The sequence below is a fragment of the Ochotona curzoniae genome, unplaced genomic scaffold, assembly GCF_017591425.1.
Source record: "Ochotona curzoniae isolate NIBS_2020 unplaced genomic scaffold, NIBS_Ocur_1.0 scaffold_3208, whole genome shotgun sequence".
Taxonomy (NCBI): Eukaryota; Metazoa; Chordata; class Mammalia; order Lagomorpha; family Ochotonidae; genus Ochotona; species Ochotona curzoniae.
The window spans coordinates 61699732-61720737 of NW_024467106.1; the positions used below are offsets into that span (position 1 = coordinate 61699732).

The 21006-nt window shown below is 44.9% G+C and overlaps 1 protein-coding gene across 1 annotated transcript in view; it reads left to right on the forward strand.

Annotated features, from left to right (window-relative positions):
- The window catches only part of IARS1 (isoleucyl-tRNA synthetase 1), a 72506-nt gene that overhangs the window by 11362 nt on the left and 40138 nt on the right, over positions 1–21006 (forward strand). The window contains exons 7-14 of the mRNA XM_040963627.1: positions 8630–8777; positions 10425–10512; positions 10762–10822; positions 13051–13146; positions 16876–16998; positions 18050–18141; positions 18684–18782; positions 20301–20427. Of these exons, the coding sequence (XP_040819561.1) occupies positions 8630–8777; positions 10425–10512; positions 10762–10822; positions 13051–13146; positions 16876–16998; positions 18050–18141; positions 18684–18782; positions 20301–20427 (834 nt within the window). The remainder of the gene's footprint in view (positions 1–8629; positions 8778–10424; positions 10513–10761; positions 10823–13050; positions 13147–16875; positions 16999–18049; positions 18142–18683; positions 18783–20300; positions 20428–21006) is intronic.

Genomic DNA, 21006 nt, shown 5'->3' on the forward strand with positions numbered 1-21006 from the left:
ATTTGAGAAAATCTTTCTGTTAGTGACCAAGTCTACCTTAGTGCATCCACAGACCCAGGAACATGCTGTGAAGCTTGTTCATCCCGTTCTGCTTTCTGTCCTCTGACAAGGCACTCGACATCTGCTGGCTTAGATGAACTGGCTGTCATATTCCCCGTGTGCATCGAGGCATAGTGTCCACTGCACAGACATCAGCAATTGAGGAGACCTAGTCCTGACACATGCACTCCAAGGTTGGACCATATATCTTGTGATTTTCCCTGTGGCCAGGGTTTGAGTCCAGCCAGCTAGTTGGGTAGTCCCCTAGGAAACCTCTTCCAGGATAACCTCAGACTGAACCTTGTGTATGCCAGCCAGTTGTGTCAGGTTTGGTCTATCACCTTCACCAGCCAGTGCACATACTGGTAGATGCGGCTGTTCAGTTCTGCCCCAGCTCCATCTCTCATGTAAATAGCCCGCTTGGTCCTCACATATACCAGTGAGAGCCACGTCCTAGTTTGGATAATACCTAATAACCCTCACCAGATCTGTTCCTAGTCCCAATTTTTGTGTGTGCCAGCCTCTGCTGTGACCTCATCCAGCCCAGGCCACATCTTATCTGGCTCACATGCACACCCAGTGGGTAGCAGGCCATGCCACTTGGTTCAGCCAAGGCCCACATGATTTGGCCTGACTCAGTCATGCCCTCTGGTTTCCCTGCTCTAAACCAACCTTTCTCAGTTCTCTGGCTTACCTACAAGCACAGCGGCCCAGTCCAGAAGTCATTCCTCCGCTGTCAAACATACCCTCAGCTACCCCACTTCCAAAATCCCCAAGCCCCTTTCCCGGGCAATCTGCAGTCACCCCCACCAGGGGCTGGGGTGATGTGTCCCACCCTAGTGTTGCCCCACCTTCCTCATATATCTTTCTTTCTTTTTTTAATTGAATAGGTAACAATGCTGCACATTGGTATGGTTAACACAAATTTGGGTTAACCAATCCCAGATTACCTGCTAGCTACTGGGTCCTTCTCTGCTAGCAGTGTGACACTTGCCTTGGTACAAGGCAAGCTAGGCAGTTGCCAACAACTGGGGGAGTATGATTGATTTTACCATCTGGTGGCAGAAGCCACAGAACTTGGGCCATCTAATTCTACCTTCCTGATGAAGACGGAGGAACAGAACTTCCTTCCATCAACTGGTTCATTCCTCAGATGGCTAAAACAGTCAGGTCTGGGCCAGGCCAAAGCCAGGTGCTTCATCCAGGTCTCCCTGGGTCTGGCAGGGACCCAAGCACTTGGGCCATTGGAAAATGGCAGCTTTTCTGGGTCCATTAGCAGCAACCTGCATCGAAAGTGGAGCAGCCAGAATCAAACACAGCTATAGGGGATGCTGGCTTTGCAGGTGGCAGAGTAACCAGATACCACAATATTGTTTCCTAATCCATTCCTTTTAAAGAATGCTGGCTTGTTTGAAATTCTTGTTTTATGCCCAAGGTTTGGAAAGTATATTAGTGAAATTTATTCTTTTTTTTTATGGTGTGTGTTTATTTATTTTTTTACTCTTTCAATATATTTCCTTTTTAAAAAAATTCTTTTATTTTGGCAATCTTTACATAATTGATTAGGGCAGAAAGGGTCAAGTGCTACAGGAAAATGGGTAATATTATTGATATTTTAATATTATTAATATATTAATATTATTTATTTATTTTTTTCTGTATCCGGGATAAGGAAAGAGATAAAGGGAAAAGCCCCATCCAGCCTCCAACCCATCCCAGGTTCCCAACGTGGGGCACTCTCTGAGGGTCCTGCTCACACAGTGTTGATAGTTCAACAGTTCTGAATTGCTGCCAATCTCGCCACTCCAAACATGTTAAAATCTCTTCAAATCCACTGGCTGACATTGTCTCTTCATGGTTGGGGTTCTGAGATCAGCAGTTCAGTTGGAGGGATCCCCAGAGAAACTTCATCTGAGGTGATCCCAGACCTGATTCTTGTGTGTGCTTGCCAGGACAGGGTCCGACACAGTCTGTTGTCCCAATCAGCTTATGCACCTGCTGATGGCTGCAATTGCTGGGTCAGTTCTGTTTCCAGCCCCGTCTTCCATGCAAACCAATGGGTGTTGCAGTTTAGCCTGATCCTGCCACTTCATACTCAGCCCTCACACAAACCAGTGGGAGCTGCAGCCTACTCAGGGCAATGCCCATAAGCCCCACCAGGCCTGCACCCTGTCTTGGTTCCCATGCTTGTCAATATGTACCGCAGACTTGTTCAGTGTGTCCCACATCCCATTTAGCTCTCGTACATGTCAATGGGCATTGAAGCGTAGTTCAACCTAACCAACCCTACTATCCAGCCCACACACGTACTGGTGGGTGTCTTTCTGTCTAGCCACCCCTGCCCCTGTCCTAATTTTCATGCTCTCTAGTGGGAGTGATAACCCAAGAGGGAGGTGCCCACTTTTTCCCTTCTAGGCCACTCCCACTTCCTGATTATGCACTCTCCAGGTGGTTTTGGAGTTTAACTTGACAGAATTAGCCCCCAGTGCCAGCCTCTGCCAGTTGATGCTGTGGTAAGGCTCAACCAATCCTTACCCACTCTAATTTTTGCTTGCACCAACAGAAACAATCAGTCCAGCCTGGCTTTTCCCTGATCTAGCTTACATGAGGCTCACAGGTGTTGTAGCCCTGCCTGGTCTGGTCTGCCTGCAACACAGCTCATGCTTTCCAGTGGGATTGGCTGTCCAGCAGAGGAGCCCTCCACATTGGCCCTATCAGCTTTGTCCCCTCCCTCCCTGGTTTTCATGTGTGCTGTTTGGGCACTGTGGCCCAGTCTGGTACAGCTTACCTCTGCTTGGCATTTGCCATTGGGTGTTGTAGCCTGGCCCGGCCCGACCTGGCCCATCTCCAAATCCAGCTGACGCTGGCGAGGGTTACAGCCTAGCCCAGCCCAGCAAGCATCCAATCCCAGCCGTAATGTATATTGGTATACCTGGCCCAACCCACACTGTATTCTGGTGCTCAGATTTGCCAGTCGGTGATGTGAACTGGTTCAGCCAGGTCTGCCCCTGACCTATGTCAAACGTATGCCAGTGGGTACCTTTCCCTGGCCTGGTCTGGGCTGCTCCCTATCGTGGTTCTTGCACTCACCTGCACGGACTGTATTTTGCTAGAGGAGTTGCCCAGGTTCCTCATCAGAACCTCTCCCAATGCCAGATTTTGCGCATACTGGTGGGTCCACGGGCGAGCCTTATTTAGTTCACCTCCTGTCCTAGCAGGAACAGTGGCTTTTTCTGACTGGCCTTCAACCCATTTTGGTTTTCACTATTGGATGTGTTAGTCCAGCCAAGGCTTGTTCATACCCGGACACTATTCACACATGGCTTGGTAGGGGCAGAGACCTAGCCTAGTCCATCCTACATCTACCCTGGTCCTCCACAGCACCAGATGGAGCTGGAGTCTGGCCTGGTTAGGTGTACCCAGCCCCAGTTCACACTTGTGCCAAGGGAGACTGCAACCATGTCCAAACCAGAACCCCACCCCCACTCTAGCCCCAGCACTAACCAGTGGGAACCCCAACTCAGTGTATCTTCTTGGCTCCCCAGCTGGGTCTGTTTCCAGCCATATATTGTGCTCATGCCACTGGTTGCTCTGACCCAGCTTGGCATAGCCACTCACCTGGTCTTGGCCTTTGCCTTAGATGCTGTGGTCTAGTATCCCTGGCTCATGCAGACCAGTAGGTGTAAGAGCCTAGCTTGGCATGACCTGTGCTCCATCCTGATTTCTATTCTTGCTTGTGAGCTAAGGTTTGCTCGGCCCTTTCAGGTCTGCCCCCTTCCATTTGCAGCTCGACCCAGCCCACATCCTGTTTTAGGCTTCACATTCCGGTGTTGCTGCCTTGACCTGCCCAGACTGTTGTTGGTTCCTTTACCCATAAGTGATGGCAGGTTCCATAGTCACACCTAGCTCAGCCCATCACCACCCCAACTCTTGAGCTAACCAGTGAGACTTGTATCTCCATATTGTTATTTTCAGACTTCCCCAAGAGAATGTACCCCCTGATCTGATTCTCTTGCGTGTTGGTTAGTGTCTTCACCCTGCCAGGTATGACCCATCTCCTGTTCCACCACTCAGTCAGGTACTGGTACCTAGCCATGGCTGTCAGTGCTGCTCTATGTTGGCAGCCCATCTCAGTCTTACCATGTGGCTTGATGAATCAGTTTGGCTCAAGTAGAACTTACGGACTCTCCCCTCCAAACCCTCAGATCTCAGTCTCCATGCTTGCAAGCAAGTTCTGTGTCCCAATCACTAGGAATCACAGAGAATTCATCCCTCACCTACACTCATACTAGCCTTTCTCCGAATGTCCCTAGGCAGCAATTACATACTCTGAAAAACCTAGAGCTCACCCAAAGCCTAGGAGTCTCTCACCACGTGGCAACGGTGCCCAGTGGCTGAGTCCTGGGCATTGGGTCCAACCTGGCCCCGGCACTTTCTGCAAGCGGGTCGCCAGTACTGAGGAGGGCTGCTGTCATCTGAGTCGCCAAGGTCGAAGAACACTTTTCATATTATAGGATGCTTTCACATATCCCATTTGATACTTGCAAATCCTGTTTATGTAGGTAGGGCGATGATGCTTATATTTGGTTGCATTTTTATGTTATACTTTTTTTTTAGTAGTCAATGCCGTAAAAACTTTATAGATTTTTAGATAATATGCACAGATATAAATATATTATTCATTAAATACAAGATACTTTTTTCATACTTTGTTTTTATGAGATATATTTATTTTTTACTTGAAAGAGTTACAGAGAGCAGAGGATAGAGTTGGAGAGAGAGGTTCCATTTGCTAATTCACTTCTTAAAATGCTACAGTGACCACAGGTAAGCTGGTCTGAAGCTGGGAGCTGGGAGTCCCACATAGGTACTGGGTTTCAAGGCCTTGTGCCACCTTCCATTGCTTTCCCAGGTCATAAGCATGGAGCTGGATGGGAAGTGGAGTGGCCAGGACTAAAGAAGCACCTGTATGAGATACCAGCATTGCAGCCACAGTGCCTCCTTGCTCCATCATTTCTTAGGGAATTTGGTTTGGAATCTAAAGGTTCATACATAGCAATGAACAAATGATTTCTTGGGCTCCTTTTCCTAATGGGACTTTATTCAGGAGGCAGTTGGTTTGTCTTGAGAGGTGATCCATGCTGTCTTTCAGCTATTTATTTGATATATTTAGAAAGCCAAAAAACACATCAGAGACTGAAATTGAGCACTCCTAATGTGTTAGTCCACTGCCCAAATGGCTACAAAGGAAGCCGGCAACTCAACCCAGGGCCCACAATGGAAGGAAGCCAGAAGCCAGAACCAGAACTAGGACTCAAATCCAAGCTCTGCTACTTTAGGCATCTTAGTTATCAGCTCTGGTAGCCATCCCAAGAGCTGTATTATTTTTAACTTTTTGTGTTGAAACATTCTCGTGGAGTTGGAGCCAATCTTCTTGTATTAAATGAACTGAATTAGTAATTGGCTTATTGCAATTTCAATTATATGGTGATTTTAGTATGATTCTTTTTTTGATCGTTAAAGGATGGAAGATCTTCCTCTCTGTATGTCTGACTTTGCAATAAAAATAAAATAAATCTTTAAAAAAAATAAAAAGGAAAACCTTTTTCTAGAACAAGTTATTTTGTTCACCCAACACTTAGTGTAAATTAGGTAATAATCCTAAAATGTTTTGTATTGATGGCTACTAAATTAAGGAAAATTTTATTTAGAATTTGTTGCTTCATTTTTTTTTTTTTATAATAAAATTTATTTTGACATTCTTTACATACTTAGTTAGAGTAAGAAGGTTCAAGGGCTACAGGAACGTGGATAATACTAATATGTTTTCCATATTGTTACCTTCATGTTTAAAAGGGGGGTATTAAGGGAGAAGGCCCACCCAATTTCCCACCCTCCCCAAGTCCCGGGTGTAGGGCATGCTCTGAGGTTCTTGCTCAAGTGGCCCTGACATTGCAACAGTTATGAATCGCTGTCAATCCTGCCGCTCCAAGCACTATGAGGTCTTTGAAAAATCCACTGATTGACATAGTCCATCATAGCTGAGATGGTTGGTTGACCCGTTCTGTCTTCTCTCTTTTCTTCGTTAGGGTTCTGAGTCCAGCATTTAGATTAGGAAGATCTCCAAAGAAACTTCTTGTATGTGCTAACAAGTACAGGGCCTGGCACCGTCCATCGCTCCAATCAGCTGGTGGTTGCAATTGCTGGGTTAGTTCTGTTTTCACTTCCGACTTCCACTGGAACCAATGGCTGTTGCAGTCCAGCCTGGTTCTGCCCAGCACATACTTGGCCCTCACCTAAACCAGTGGGAGCTGTAGCCTAGTTGGAGCGACCCACAATAACCCCAACCAGGACCGCCCCTACTCTGGTTTGCCAGTAAGTGTAGCAGTAATCCAGTCTGTCCCACACCCCATTCCACCCCAGCCGCTGTTTAGTTTTATGTCCTCCCGTGAAAGTGGTAACCCAAGAGGGATGAGCCCACTATTACCCTCCCAGGCCTCTCCCACTCCCAGATTCCAATTGATGCTGCCCAAACAAACCTCGCCCACTTTAATTTGTTTGCACCAGTAGGAATAATCCGCCCAGCCTGGCTTTTCCCTGATCTAGTCCACACGGGGCGCACAGGTGTGGTAGCTCTGCCTAGTCAGGTCTGCCCCCATCCCAGCCCATGCTCTCCTGCGGAAGTAGCTATCCTGCAAAGGAACCCTCCCTTATTCCCCTGCTGGCTCTGCCCACTTCCTTTCTTGTTCTCAGGCTGGTTGGACGCTGCGGTCCCCTCCGGTACAGGCAACCTCACCTCGGCATTCTGTATTGTGCACTGGTCTTTGTTGCGACCGAACCTGGGTCGACCCACACTGGTGCTTGGATTTGCCAGTGGATGACGTGGACAGATTCAGCCTGGTCTTGCCCCCACGTCTGCCAAGTGTATGCCAGTGGGTAGCTTTCCATGGCCTGTTCTGGGCTGTTTCCTATCATGTTTCTTGCGCTTACCTGCCGGGTCTGTGTCCTGCCAGAGGAGTTGCCCAGGCTCCTCCATCAGAACCTCTCCCAATGCCAGGTTACACGCTTGCCAGTGGGTCCCTGAGCCAACCCTACTCAGTCCACCTCCTGTCATAGCAGGAACTGTGGCTTTTCCTGACTGGCCTTCCACCCAATCTGGTTCTTGCTGTTGGATGTTCCAGCCCAGCCAGGGTTTGTCCATACCTACGTATGGCTCACACATGGCTCAGTAGGGGTTTGAGACCTTGCCTAGTCTATCACACATCTGCCCTGGTCCTCCAGAACACCAGGGGGTGTTGGGGTCCGGCCCGGTTCGATGCATCCAATCCCAGTCCACACTTGTGCCAAGGGAGACTGCAACTGTATCCAGATCAGAACGCAGCCCCCCTTCCAGGCCACGCGCCTCTTTGTGGGAACCTCAGCCCAGCTAGGGTTGTCCCCTTTGCTCCCCAACCAGGTCTGTTCCCAGCCATAGCTCACTCGCATGCCAGTGGTTGCTCTGACTCAGCTTGGCACAGCTCCTCACCTGTCCCAACTCTGCCTTAGACACTGTGGCTTCGTGTCCCTGGCTCCCGCAGACCAGTAGGTACAAGAGCCTAGCTTGGCATGACCTTTGCTCCCTCCTGGTTTCTAGTTTTACTTGTGGGCTAAGGTTTGCTCATTCGTACCAGATCTACTCTGTTCCCTACCAGTTGACACGCTAGCCAGCCGTTGGAGCTACTTTTGTAGGACAAGCCCCAAGCCCAGGCTTCTGCATGGACTGGTACTTGGTGCCCAGCATTGTTAGTGATTACAAATTTTGCAAGGAAAAGTTACTGCCTGTTTGAGGTCCGAGAATCACAATGGGTTCAACCTGGAGCTAATTAAGCAGCGACTCAAAGAACAAAATCCCCAGAGCTCCCCAGCCGGGCGGCCAGCAGGCGGAGCCTGGCGCCAATGGCGCACTGGCCGCCTGGACACGGCTCACCATGTGCCCATGGCGGCCGTCCGGAATCCAGGCATGAGACGCCCCGTCAAGGTCGTGCCCCTCCCAAATCCCCTTCGCCGCCCGGTGGGTGCCGGACCTGCCCAGTCCCAGAGGCCTCCCCCCTCGGGTCTACTCACCCCAAAGGAAGCAGCCTCTGGAACCCAGCAGGCCCGGACACGGCTCACCATGTGCCCATGGCGGCCGTCCGGAATCCAGGCATGAGACGCCCCGTCCTGAGACCCACCACGCTTCATTTTTTTTTAAGATTTATTTATTTTTACTGGAAAGGTAGATATTATGGAGATAAGGAGATACAGAAAGATGTTCATTCACTAGTTCACTCCCCAAGTGGCAGCAAGGATTAGAGCTGAGCTGAGCTGGACCCAGGAGGTTCTTCCAGGTCTCCATGTGGGTTCAGGATCCCAAGGCTTTGGGCCTGCCTCTATTGCTTTCCCAGTCCACAAACAGGCCACTAACATGGGAAGTGGAGCATCCAGGGTATGAATCGGTACCCATATGGGATCCCAGTGTATGCCAGACAGATTTTATTCTGTAGAAACAGTTCTTTTTTACTTACATGCCTGTATGGATGTATAAAGTGGTATTTACCTCATTAAATTCCAGGATGTTCAAGATCCTTCAGTATTTGTAACTTTCCCTTTGGAGGAAGATGAAAATACATCTTTAGTTGCCTGGACAACCACTCCTTGGACTCTGCCTAGTAACCTTGCACTTTGTGTTAATCCGGATTTGCAATATGTGAAGGTTAAAGGTGAGTATTAGCCTGATGAATTATGACTGATATGAACATGATGATAATTCTTACATATTGGGAAAGTGTAAAAGTTTACATTCCTTTTTTTGGTGTAACTAATTCTTTTAAATGATGGTTTAATCAGAAAAATAACTTGCAAAACTTTTTTCCATTTCTGATCGTCAAATAGTACACAAAAGTTTAAATAGTACACAAGCATTAACAAGTATGGATTACAAATTTATCATTTGATTGGCATGTTCTTTAAATGTCCCTTATATGATGTAGTCCCTTTTAAGATTCAGTCATGGTCGTCACATCAGTTGGGAGAATTGGTACTGGAACCTGTGAGTTTTGTGCTTTTCAGATGCTGCCTGTTATGAGTGCTAACACAGGCTTAGGCGGACCCTTTTCCTGGAGCTTGATTCTTGATGAACAAATAGAGCTTTAAATTTGGATAGTTTGTGTGGAGATTCGCTTGGCCAGAAAAATACAAAACCTGTAGTTGAGCTGTAGTTGAGAAACATTTAGGTGGCTCTTCAGAAAGAATCAGTCTATAACCCAGCACCTTAATTTCTGGGTATTTTCTCCAAATAATTGAAAGTAGAGGCTTGCACAAATATATGTATACCCGTGACACTTACAGCATCAATCACAATAGCTCAAGTCTGCACGCAATACAAATCACCATAGATAAATGTAATATACCATACACACTCAATGAAATAATATTGAATTTGAACAGGAAAAGAATTCTGGCACATGCTCCAACTTGAATGAACTTGGAATGCATTCTGCTACATGAAATGAAGTAATTGCAAAGGGGCAAATAGTGTGTGGCCCCTTTTACACGAAGATTAGTCAAACACGATGAAAAAGAATATGTGGTGGGGATGGCCAGAGCCAGTAAAGGAAGTGGAGTTATTGGTCACTCTGGGTGAGAGGCCCTCTGTCTCCCCTTTGCTGGAGCCTCTTCTCAACAGGATCCCACAGGCCTCTGCTGTCCCAGCTACCCCGTTGGATGTATTCTGACAAAGGACATATATTATTCCAATATTCGTACTCATGAGATTTTGAAAGCAATTTAAACATTGATTTGTTAAAAGTAACTTCTGAAATCCTATCATGCTATATAAAAGAAAAATCTATGGACACTGGTTGGCGTATAAAAGATATTCATATTATATTAAATGAAAACAAGTTGCAAAATATATGGAGTATTATCTCACCCAGATTTAATAAGAATTTTTAAAAAGCCATGCACACTATCATGTTGTTTGTTAGTATATGCTTAGGAAACTATCTGGATGAGCAGATACCTAAAGGAGAATGTTCGCGATGGATGGGGGTGGGGCAGATTGCAAGGAACTGACTGTGAGCTACGTGGTTTGTCAATGAGATGAGCTATAACTTTGCATAGAGAAAATAAAGATTTATTTCCTTAGAAGGACGATCAACCGCCTGATTGCATTTTGTTTTTTTTTTTCTGTGTTCGGGAGGTAGCGTATCATAGCACTGTTTAGGGTGTTCCTGTTAGGGTGTCTCCTGGGCGTACTTAGCCACAGGGGACCTGGGAGCCTCGCAGGAAGAAATCTTTGTGCTTGCCTGTGTAGAGTTGGTCAGATCTGAATGTCACTGAGGTCCACTCTTGCCCTGTTCTCGTAGATACTGCTCGAGGGAAGTTCCTCATTTTAATGGAAGCCAGATTGTCCGCCCTCTACAAATCGGAGAGTGACTATGAGACCCTTGAAAGGTGAGTATTCAAACCAGTGGAGGTGTGAGTCTTCAGTTTGAGGGGGAAAAAAAAAAGACAGAATCTTTATTATCAAAAAGCCGTATTAGTCAAGTTTAGTTTTAAATACTAATACTTAAGACGTTCACATTGCGTCTTGCAACATTAATGACTAAGGAGCAAGCAGACCACAGTGAATGGTGCTTTGATGCACAATCTCAATGCTTTTATGTTAATCTAAATTTAGCTTGCCTTTCTCCTTTTTTCAAGGTTTCCTGGTTCCTATCTCAAAGGCAAGAAATATAAGCCCCTGTTTGACTATTTTGTGAAGGTAAGTTTGGGGTCTCGCGCAGGCGCTGTCCGCATTCATTTATTTGGTAACTGGAGCAATGTGAGGAATTAAACCCGCGTTGTCTTGTTGTTGCATTTTCCGTATGAATGCAGCTATGGTATTAACACACTTTAGTTGTTCCATCTTCTTGGTTTACAATTAAAATTGTGTGGAATTTTTTTGAAAATACATCTCAAATGATATAAGAGGTTGCTTTACATTTTATTTTATTTGTATATCCATTTCTCATTGCTTATGGTCTGCATTTTACTTTGTAAATATTTTGAATTTGGAGAATTTTTTTTCTGTCATTTATTTTACAAATTTCAGATCATGCTTGGGTAAAATGTTTCACGTAGATTTCATTCCCACGAAGGTAACAGAGTAGGCATTTTATATGTGGGTATGGTATCATGACCGAGCTCATGCATTTAACAACTTAGTTTTTTTTTTTATTTCCTAAGATGCATTTTTATTGGAAAGGCAGATTTACAGAGGGGAGGAGAGACAGAGAGGAAGATCTTCTGTTGATTCACTCCCCAAGTGGCTGCATTGGCCAGAGCTGAGTCGATCTGACGCCAGGAGCCCAGAGCCTCTTTCAGGTCTCCCATGCGGGTGCAGGGTCCCAAGGCTTTGGGCCATCCTCTCTTGCTTTCCTAGTCCACAAGCAGGGGACTGGATGGGAAATAGGGCTGTTGGGATTAGAAACGGTATCCACATGGGATCCCAGCACATACAAGGTGCAGACTGTTTGCTGCTAGGCTATCTCGCCAGACCCCAAGCTTGTAATGTTAGTGGTATTTCCAGTTGATTATAATTTGCACATAACCCGTAACACCATTAAGCTATGTCAAATAGCCTCTAACCATTAAGATTCTTTCTGAGGTATCTGACGCTAGGAGTAAATTTTGGGCAAGGATTACAAATTCTTTGACTTAGGAAAAAAAGCCATTTTATGTGCACCTTTAGTACACTTCCCATGAAATACTGCGTGTATCTGAGGTGACAGAGGTGGCCTAGGGGACAGTGCTGAGGCTCATGGGATGTCTGGACGAGGCCCCAGGAACAGGGACCCAGTGAGGCCTTCCTTGCTCCACACTCAGGACATGTGACATGCCTGTGAGCTCATTGTGCCATCTGATCCTTAGGATCCACGTGGTATCCTCTCTTTACATTTGAAGCTTTGAAGACATGCCTTTTCCCACTTTCCATATCCAACTTTCCAAAATATTTCAAGGTGATGCAGACTACCATAATTAAAAAGCCATAGTTTTCAATTTCAGTTTCAAATTCCAGAAAAATAAAGTGCCAAGTTGTAGTTGAAAGGAATGTTATAATGTTATAATGGAACCAAAAGGTCCTTGTTGCAGTCAAGTCCAAACTACCACCACGGCTGACATAAGTTTTGAATTAGCTCATCTGTGAAATGAAATTAGAGCCAGAAATATATTTTAAGGATGTGAATACTAATATTTTTTGCCACAGGGTTATAGAAACTCAAGGTGAAAGCCACTTAATGTCAAGTTTTTTCTACTGAGGCAGAGAGGACAACAAATGGCCAGTTTGGTTAAAGCAGAGTACGATGAAGTAACAACGGTAGCTCTCCTAGCCATCCTTGACTGCTTTCCCAGGCCACTGGAAGGGAGCTGTGAGGGAACAGGAGCAAGCGGGACATGAACCAGCACCCACATGGGATCCCAAGTTTTTACTTGTACAATGAAATACTTCAAGGCAAAAGAAAAGCAAATTGTGTGCAGTAATTGAAAATGTATCTGGAAACGAATTATTTAAAAAGTATACATTTTTTATGATTGATGAAAACTCAAAAATAGAGCCTTTCAGAGTTACAGGTAGGGCAATGCAGAGAGGGACAGAGACCTTTCATCCACTGGTCCACTCCCCACATGGCCACACATCCGGGGCTGGACCAGACGAAAGGTGGGAGCCAGGAGCTTCGTGTATGTCTCCCGTGTCAGTACACTGCTTTCCTAGGCATAGTAGCAGGAGACTGGATCAGAAGTGCTGCAGCCAAGACCACTTGGTGAACTATTTCTAAGTGATGAATCATTTATGGCAAGGAGGTATCATATACTTGCTTTTTTTTTTTTTTCCAACCTGATTAATTCTAATTCTGAAAAATAATTTTACAAGCCATACAAGTTTTTGCCATGCTCTTACTGGTAAAGCTAATATAATGGTATGACAAAGTGTGATGAATTCTTTTCCAGATGAAAGAAAATGGTGCTTTCACTGTGCTTGTCGACCACTATGTGAAGGAGGAAGAAGGGACGGGCGTGGTGCACCAGGCTCCTTACTTTGGCGCTGTGAGTAGCAGGAATGTTCAGACTTATTTGAGGGCTAAGTGTCAGTGACCACTTTCCATGGACCTTTGAGTCGTAGGTCCCATCATGCTGGACCACTTTTCTAGCTCACTTTCCACAGGGTGGCCTGAAAGTTTTGAGCATATTAGTGAAAATAGTGAAATCTGGGCCAGTTGAGGGAATCTTTACAGGTCACAGACGCTGCTGTGTCTTTGTATATTCAAGGTCATCTTATAAGCAAGAAATGCCTGCCTTAGGGTATAGAGTTTGCTGAGTTTTCACTAATGCCTAGAAACTTGCATTCATCAAACACAAATTGTCCTGTCAGCTCCGCTGTGCTGTTGGCCAAATACTACATGATCAAGAAAGCCTGAACCTTCCCTGCACATTATACTATATCTTGTTTTATTCAGCATGATTTTTTCTTTTTCTTTTTTTTTTTTTTTGAAGATATATTTATTTTTATTGCAAAGTCAGATACACAGAGAGGAGGACAGATAGAGAGGAAGACCTTCTGTCTGTTGATTCACTCCCCAAGTGACCACAACAGCTGGTGCTGCGCCGATCCAAAGCCAGGAGCCAGGAACCTCCTTCAGCTGTTCCATGTGGGTACAGGGTCCCAAGGCTTTGGGCCATCCTCGACTACTTTCCCAGGCCACAAGCAGGGAGCTGGATGGGAAGCAGGCCACCGGGATTAGAACCGACGTCCATATGGGATCCTGGCACGTGCAAGGCGAGGACTTAAACCACTACACTATTGCGCTGGGCCATGATGTTTTTCAAAGATGCGTTCTATTTCATGTAATTTTTACATAGATAAAAGCACCATAGCATAGGAATTAATGGCATGTGCTTGAGAATAAATCAGTTCTAACCTTTCTCCTTGACCCTGACTATTGGGAAGTTAGTTCCTGGGCAAGGTTTTCAAGTTGCCTGGATAACCTTCTGTGTAAACCTCATGTAGTAGACTCTTCTTGTTGGGATAACTGTTTGGACTAAGCGAATCATGCACACAGAGTATTTAATGTCTGATTCTTAGTGAGATGCACAAACAGGCTTAATCACTTTATGAATGAGAAAGTTTTGCAACATGACTGTTCTAAGAAGCCACAAACTAGGCTCAGTGTTACCCTAGTGGCTAACTCCTTGCGTTGTTCACACTAGAATCCCATATGGGCTCCACTTTGTGGCCTGACTGGGCCCTTTGCCAGGCAACTCTCTGCTTGTGGCCTGGGGAAGTAGTCAAGGACAGCTCAAAGTACCTTTGTGGGAGACCCGGAAGAAGCTCCTGGCTCCTGACTTCGGGTTGCGTCAGCTCTGGTCATTGCAAACACTTGGGGAGCAAATTAACTGACAGAAGATATTTCTGTTTTCCCTCTCTGTAAATTTGACTTTCCAACAAAAAATAAATGTTTTTTTTTTAAAAAAAATCAAAAACCAGTCTGTCTAAGATTTATTTGAAAGGCAACATGACACAAGTCTTCCACCTTTTGGTTCACTCTCCAGATGGCCACAGAAAGCAGAGTTGGGCCAGGCCCCACTGGGAGGGAGCCAGAAGACCCCTCTGGGTCTCCTGTGTGAGCAGCAGGGACTCCAAGACCTTGTGCTGCTCAGGTGCATCAGAGGGGAGGTACTTGAGGACTGTGGGCATCCCAAATGGTAGTTTAACTGCTCCACCATAACACCAGCCACTTCGTTTAGTCTTTCCTATTCTTCAAGCTTTTTTTTAGAAATATCAAGTAGACTGCTTTTCTAAGCCACAAGAGCTGGATGGGAAGTAGGGCCACTGGGATTAGCATTGGCACCCCATGACATCCTGGTGTATGCAAGGTGAGGACTTCAGTTGCTAGGTTACTATGCTGGGCCTGGATTTCACTTTTTCAATGGCTGCAAAAGCTAGAGCTGAGATTTTCAGAAGCCTGGAGCTTCTTCTAGGTCTCTCATTGGAGTGCAGAGGCCTAAGCATTTGGGTCATCCTCTGCTGCTTTCTCAAGAGCCTTAGCAGGGGTATGAATTGAAGGTGGAGTAGTGCACATGAAAACTCATGCTCGTATTGGATACAGCTCCATCAAGGCTTAACCTGCTGTCCTTCAGCACTGGCCCAATGGCTTTGAATTTTAATGTAGCTATCATACCATTGTTATTTCTATGTAATAATCAGTTTTTAAGTATTACTTAATATCCAATATATGTATTCAGATTGATTATATTTATGAATTTTAGGAACTAATCAGATATCAGCTTAAAGATTTATTGATTTGAAAAGTCACATGAAAGAATAAGTAGAGGTAGAGCTTCCATTAGCTGATTCACTCCCCTCCAAATGCCTGCGAACAGGCATGGTCGGGACGGACCCAAATCGGGAAGCTCCGTCTGAGTCTTCCAACTGGGTACTAGGGACATAGGTACTTGAACCATCCTATGTTTCTGCCCAGGAGCAGGGACCTAGACGGATCAGAAATGGGCACCACAACAGGCAGTTTAGCATACTCTACTCCAATTGTTAATAATGTTGGGGTCTGTTGCTATGGTTACTTCGCTGATCATAAAAAGATCATTTTTTCATTTTAAAATGTAGATTGTTTTCTTTTTTTTTCTGGAAGATTTTATCTTGTTTATTGGAAAGGGGGGTATTTCTCTGTGCCTCAGTTTTCTCATCTGTAAGATGAACTTGATGGCTAGTTTATGCAAGAGGTGTATTTGGTGAAAATTTAGTTTTTTCTCTGTTCTCCAAAAAGATCAGACGAGCTAGTGTGGCAAAGTGCTCAGAGTACTGACTAGCAATTCTTTTAAAAGATTTAAAAGATTTATTTGATAGAGTTAAATTAGGGAGCAAATGAGACGAGAGATCCTCCATCCACTGGTTCACTCTCCCAGGTGGTTACAATGGCCGGAGCTGGGCCAGGTCACAGCTAAGAGCTTCTTCTAGGTCTCCTGTGTGGGTTGCAGGAACCCAAGCACTTGGACCATCTTGCTTTGCTTTCCCACTCACATTAACAGGATGTGGCAGGCGGCAGCTTTATCCACTATGCCTCAGTACTGGCTCTTGATGTGCAGATTTCTAAGTGTGAAATAATTATTGTTGACCCACTTTTTTTTAAAATTATTATTTTTTTATTTTGACGATCTTTACATAGTTAATTTGGGTAAAAAGATTCAAGCGCTACAGGAAAGTGGGTAAGATTATCATTTCCATATTGTTTCCTTCATTGTTGACCCACTTTAAATTCATTCCTAAAGCATCATGAGGCATCTGTGCCATGTGAGGTACAGTTTATCTTTGTGAAAAAGTGAATGCTTCATATCAAATGAGTATTGCCAAACTTTGGGCTATCATTCATCGGGACGTAAATCCACATGTACAGTATATGAAATTAACGCGCGTGTATTTGCTGTTTCGATTGTATATTTGTGCTACTGCTAAAACACGGCTTTGATTTAGTTCTAAGTCATTGATATGTGTCATGTGTCTTCTCACTTAGTGGATAGTCTGCCATATGTGGGAATCTCTGAAATGTTGCCTGCAGATATCGGGAGGAATGACCTAGTCCCTGTCCAGATGTGACTGTTCCTTGAATGGTCCCTGTGTCACTTTCAGTTGCGGGGATGAAGTTGATTGTAAGAATAGTGAAAAATTCTCTAGTATTTGTCGATCACCTCTTGCTTTCCTCCTGCCTCTCATTCGTACTTGAAATGTTTCATTTTTTTCTCCCACCCTTTGTCTCTTCCCAGGATGACTATCGGGTCTGCATGGACTTCAACATCATTCAGAAAGATTCACTCCCCATTTGCCCTGTGGATGCATCAGGCTGCTTCACCGCAGAAGTGGCCCATTTTGCAGGACAATATGTTAAGGTCTGTAATCTGTGTGGCGTAGACCATGCCTATCTTTCTTTTATCAGTCAGTTTTTCTTTTTTCTCTGTTTGGAAAGTAATGCAAGTTCTAGTTAAACTCCATCTTTTGTAATTGTATTGTAATTCACCTAGAAAATAACTTTTGGGCATTTTTTTTGGCATATAAAATGATGGCATCCTGCGTTTTTAAAGGAAGATGCTCTGGTTTCAGGTTAATACTCAGACACTGGGCTCTGATTTCCGTGTCCTGCAGCAGCTTTGTGACCTTGGAGTTATCTTTCCTGCTTGAGAACTTCACTACCTTAAATAGTATAAAGATGCTTCCTGCTCTAAGTAGCTGAGATACAAAAATACAACAACAAAAAACGCCAGTGGTTTATCCTCTTGAGGGAGACAGAGAACTGATGTCTGCAAATACTCGAAATGGCCAGGTCTCCCACCTTGGTGGCAACGACCCAAGTTGTTGTGCTATCCTCGCTGCCCCCCAAAGTCTGATTAGCAGAAAGCCGAAATTGAGAGCAGCTCTAGGGCAGGACCTGGGCTGCCTGGCACATACACATCTTTAAAAAAAAAACTCCTATTTTTATTGGCAAGGCAGATGTACAAGAGAAGAAGATAGAGGTAGAAAGGGAAAGATCTATCCACTGGTTCATTCCCCAAGTGGCTTCAATGGCCAGAGCTTGGCTGGTCTGAAACCTGATGCTTCTTCCGGGTCTCCCACGTGGGTGCAGGGTCCCAAGGCTTTGGGCTATCCTCAACTGCTTTCCCAGGCTGCAAGCACAGAGCTGTATGGGAGTGAAGCAGCCGGGCCATGAACCAGTACCCATGTGGGATCCTGGCACTTGCCAGGTAAAGATTTAGCTGCTGAGCGAGCCACTGTGCTGTGCCTACTACATAGGCATCTTAGTCACAGACCAAACACCCATGGATAGTATTTTAAAATGATATATGTGTAGTTTGTTCCTTTGATTTGTGACAAAATACCAGCTATTAATAGTATAATGATGTTAAGTATTTCAGGAGGTTTGGCAAAATCTTAATTTTCCAACAGGATGCTGATAAAAATATCATCAAGACGTTGAAGGAAAAGGACCGACTTCTTGTTGCCAGCACCTTCACTCACAGCTATCCTTTCTGCTGGAGGTCAGGAAACAAAGACTGGGTGTCCGTGCCTTTGCGTTCATGGTGTCCGGCTTGAGGCGTCCTTGGCAGTTGGTGTTCTAAAGCTTGCCCTCTTTGTTTTTAGCAAAATTTTCAGTTGTCTTCCTCGGGAACTTGGCGAGAAAGAACAGAAATACGTAACTCTTTTTGTTGTTGCAATGGGTTTTAATTGAGACATTTAATGTAGTATCCAGTTGTGATACAAGATCTTTTTTGTGACGATAGAGATGAAAATTGAAGATTCAGTGAACTCAGTTTCAGTTCCCACACTTTCTTTGTGGTGCTGTCGGTTCATTCCTTGAACCGCTATCATGTACAGAATTTTATTTTCCTTTCTGTTCTTGTTGATTTTGTTCGTTTTCTCTTGTTTTGACCTCAAAAGACTGGATTGTTTCTGTAGTACAAATGCTTCTTAATGGACAGCCAGGTAGCTAGTGGTGATGTGAGCAGCAGTCTATCATTGCTTGTTCTCCCTGGGAAACACTTCGTGGTCTGACTTGCTGTGTCTGCATTTCTGCTCCCAGGTCAGACACACCCCTCATTTACAAGGCAGTGCCCAGCTGGTTTGTGCGAGTGGAGCACATGGTGGACCAGCTGCTGAAGAACAACGACCTGTGCTACTGGTGAGCAGAGTTGAGCCGTACTGCAGTGCAGTCAGTGTGCTTCACACTCCTCTAGCATCGTGATAATTTTAACAATTTTAGTGATAATGTTTGGTCGCATGTGTGGTTTTTTTTCCTATGTGTTGAAGAACACAAAATAAGTAATATTACACAATGAGTAACCTTTTTATTGCTAAAGCATTTATGGAAGTGTTATGATTTTTTAACACCATGGAAATGAACAACTGCCATTCCTTTAGAGTATGGGATGGAGTGACTTCGGAGAAAATCTGATTGCACTGTTAGCTTAACTTGAATAATAATCATTTTCAGGGTGAGCATTATTTTCAAAGGTACTTCCCAGCCATCTGTACTTTCGGTGCCGTTCAATTCCTGGGAGAGATATCTCTTGCATTGAGTTTTACGGATAGGCCTCAGCACAGAAGTCTTTGCTCTACCAGCTAATATCTGACCCATAAGAGATAGCCACGGAGGTGTCATGTCAGTGTGTAGGTGCAATATAACGCAAGGGCTTCAGACAATATACTCCGAAAGAGTGGTTTCCCCTGAGCACTTAAAAGTTTATTCTTTACTTCGCACAAGGACCCAGTTACACTAAACGTCTACATTTAATGTTTTAAGAGTGACGAGTATTTCTGGACAGTAAAGGAATGGCATGAAGCTGTCGTCTGAAATTTTCTAGGAATGTGATCCTGATTTCTTAGAAAAGCAGTTACTCTGTTTTTAAAACTAGCAAGCTCATTATTTCTAATGAGTGGGACTAGGTATTGCCTATTAGTAAGATAGCTTCGAAATGGGTCCCACCATAGGCAGTGACCTTTACACTATGGCGTGATAGCTGCAGGGCCAAAGAGATGAATTGGGAGAACTTTAGGACAAGCTGCTCAACCTGTGCTTAGCGGGGATTCTCCTAGGAGAATAAGAAGAAAGATCAGGGGTGAGGAGGTTTCTGATCAGACAGAAGAAGGTTTGAGCATGTGTGGACTGAAGGCAGGGCTGCACAGCCAAAGCAGCTGGATAAGGACACACATGCTGAAAAACTTGCCAGGGATGACAGAGAAGGCTGGAGAGGGCCAAGAGGCAGCCATCAGCTGCCCAGTGTATCAGGAATCCAGCTGAGCAAGCTTGGTAAAAACACAAAGAGCCCAGAGCAAAGGCCAGAGTGAGCAGCCAGAGCTTTGTGAGCCCCTGGGGAACACACAGGAAGTGTATTTTAAAGGGAATCAGCTACAGACAACAGGCCTTGTTCTTTGGAAGTGGGTTTTATGTCACGGGCAGTGATTCTGTTTTTCATCTTTTTGTTTTAATTAAGAAAAAAAAAAAAAGTGATCAGCTACAGCACAGACTTATGCTAGTGCCATCCATTCAGAAGACATTTCCTAGTTGGGAATGTCCTGAGCATTGGGTCCACGAAATGTGAAGCAAAGACTTCCACGTATCAGAGCAGAGTGGCCTGTGTATGTACAATTTTGCCTTGCTGATGTTTGCCTAATTGGTTATCTGATCTGTTTATGACAGGGTCCCGGAGTTTGTGCGAGAAAAACGATTTGGAAATTGGCTGAAAGATGCCCGTGACTGGGCAATTTCCAGAAACAGATACTGGGGGACTCCAATCCCACTGTGGGTCAGTGATGACTTTGAAGAGGTAAGACAAGCGGCGTCTGTGTTGATTGCTGCTGCGGCACTGTGTGCCTGCATTCTGAATGTGGCGTTAAGAATGTGCTCTTTTTCTTTTCCACTTTTATTGTTCTTTACTAGAATCATGACATAAAATAAGAATCTGTTTAGAGTTTTTAACTTCACCCTTATCATGACTAAATGCAAATTTTTTAAAAGATTTATTTTTATTGCAAAGTCAGATGTACAGAGAGGAGGAGAGACAGAGAGGAAGATCTTCTGTCTGATGATTCGCTCCCAAGTGGCCGCAATGGTCAGAGCTGAGCCAATCTGAATCTAGGAACCAGGAGCTTCCTGCAGGTCTCCCACGCGGGTGCAGGGTCCCAAAGCTTTGGGCCGTCCTTGACTGCTTTCCCAGGCCACAAGCAGGGAGCTGGATGGGAAGTGGAGCTGCCGGGATTAGAACAGGCACCCATATGGGATCCCAGTGTGTTCAAGGCCAGGACTTTAGCTGCTAGGTCATGCCACTGGGCCCAACCAAACTCGGTTTTTTGAAAGATTTATTTATCTTTATTGGAAAAGCAGATTTTTCAAACAGAAGAAGAGA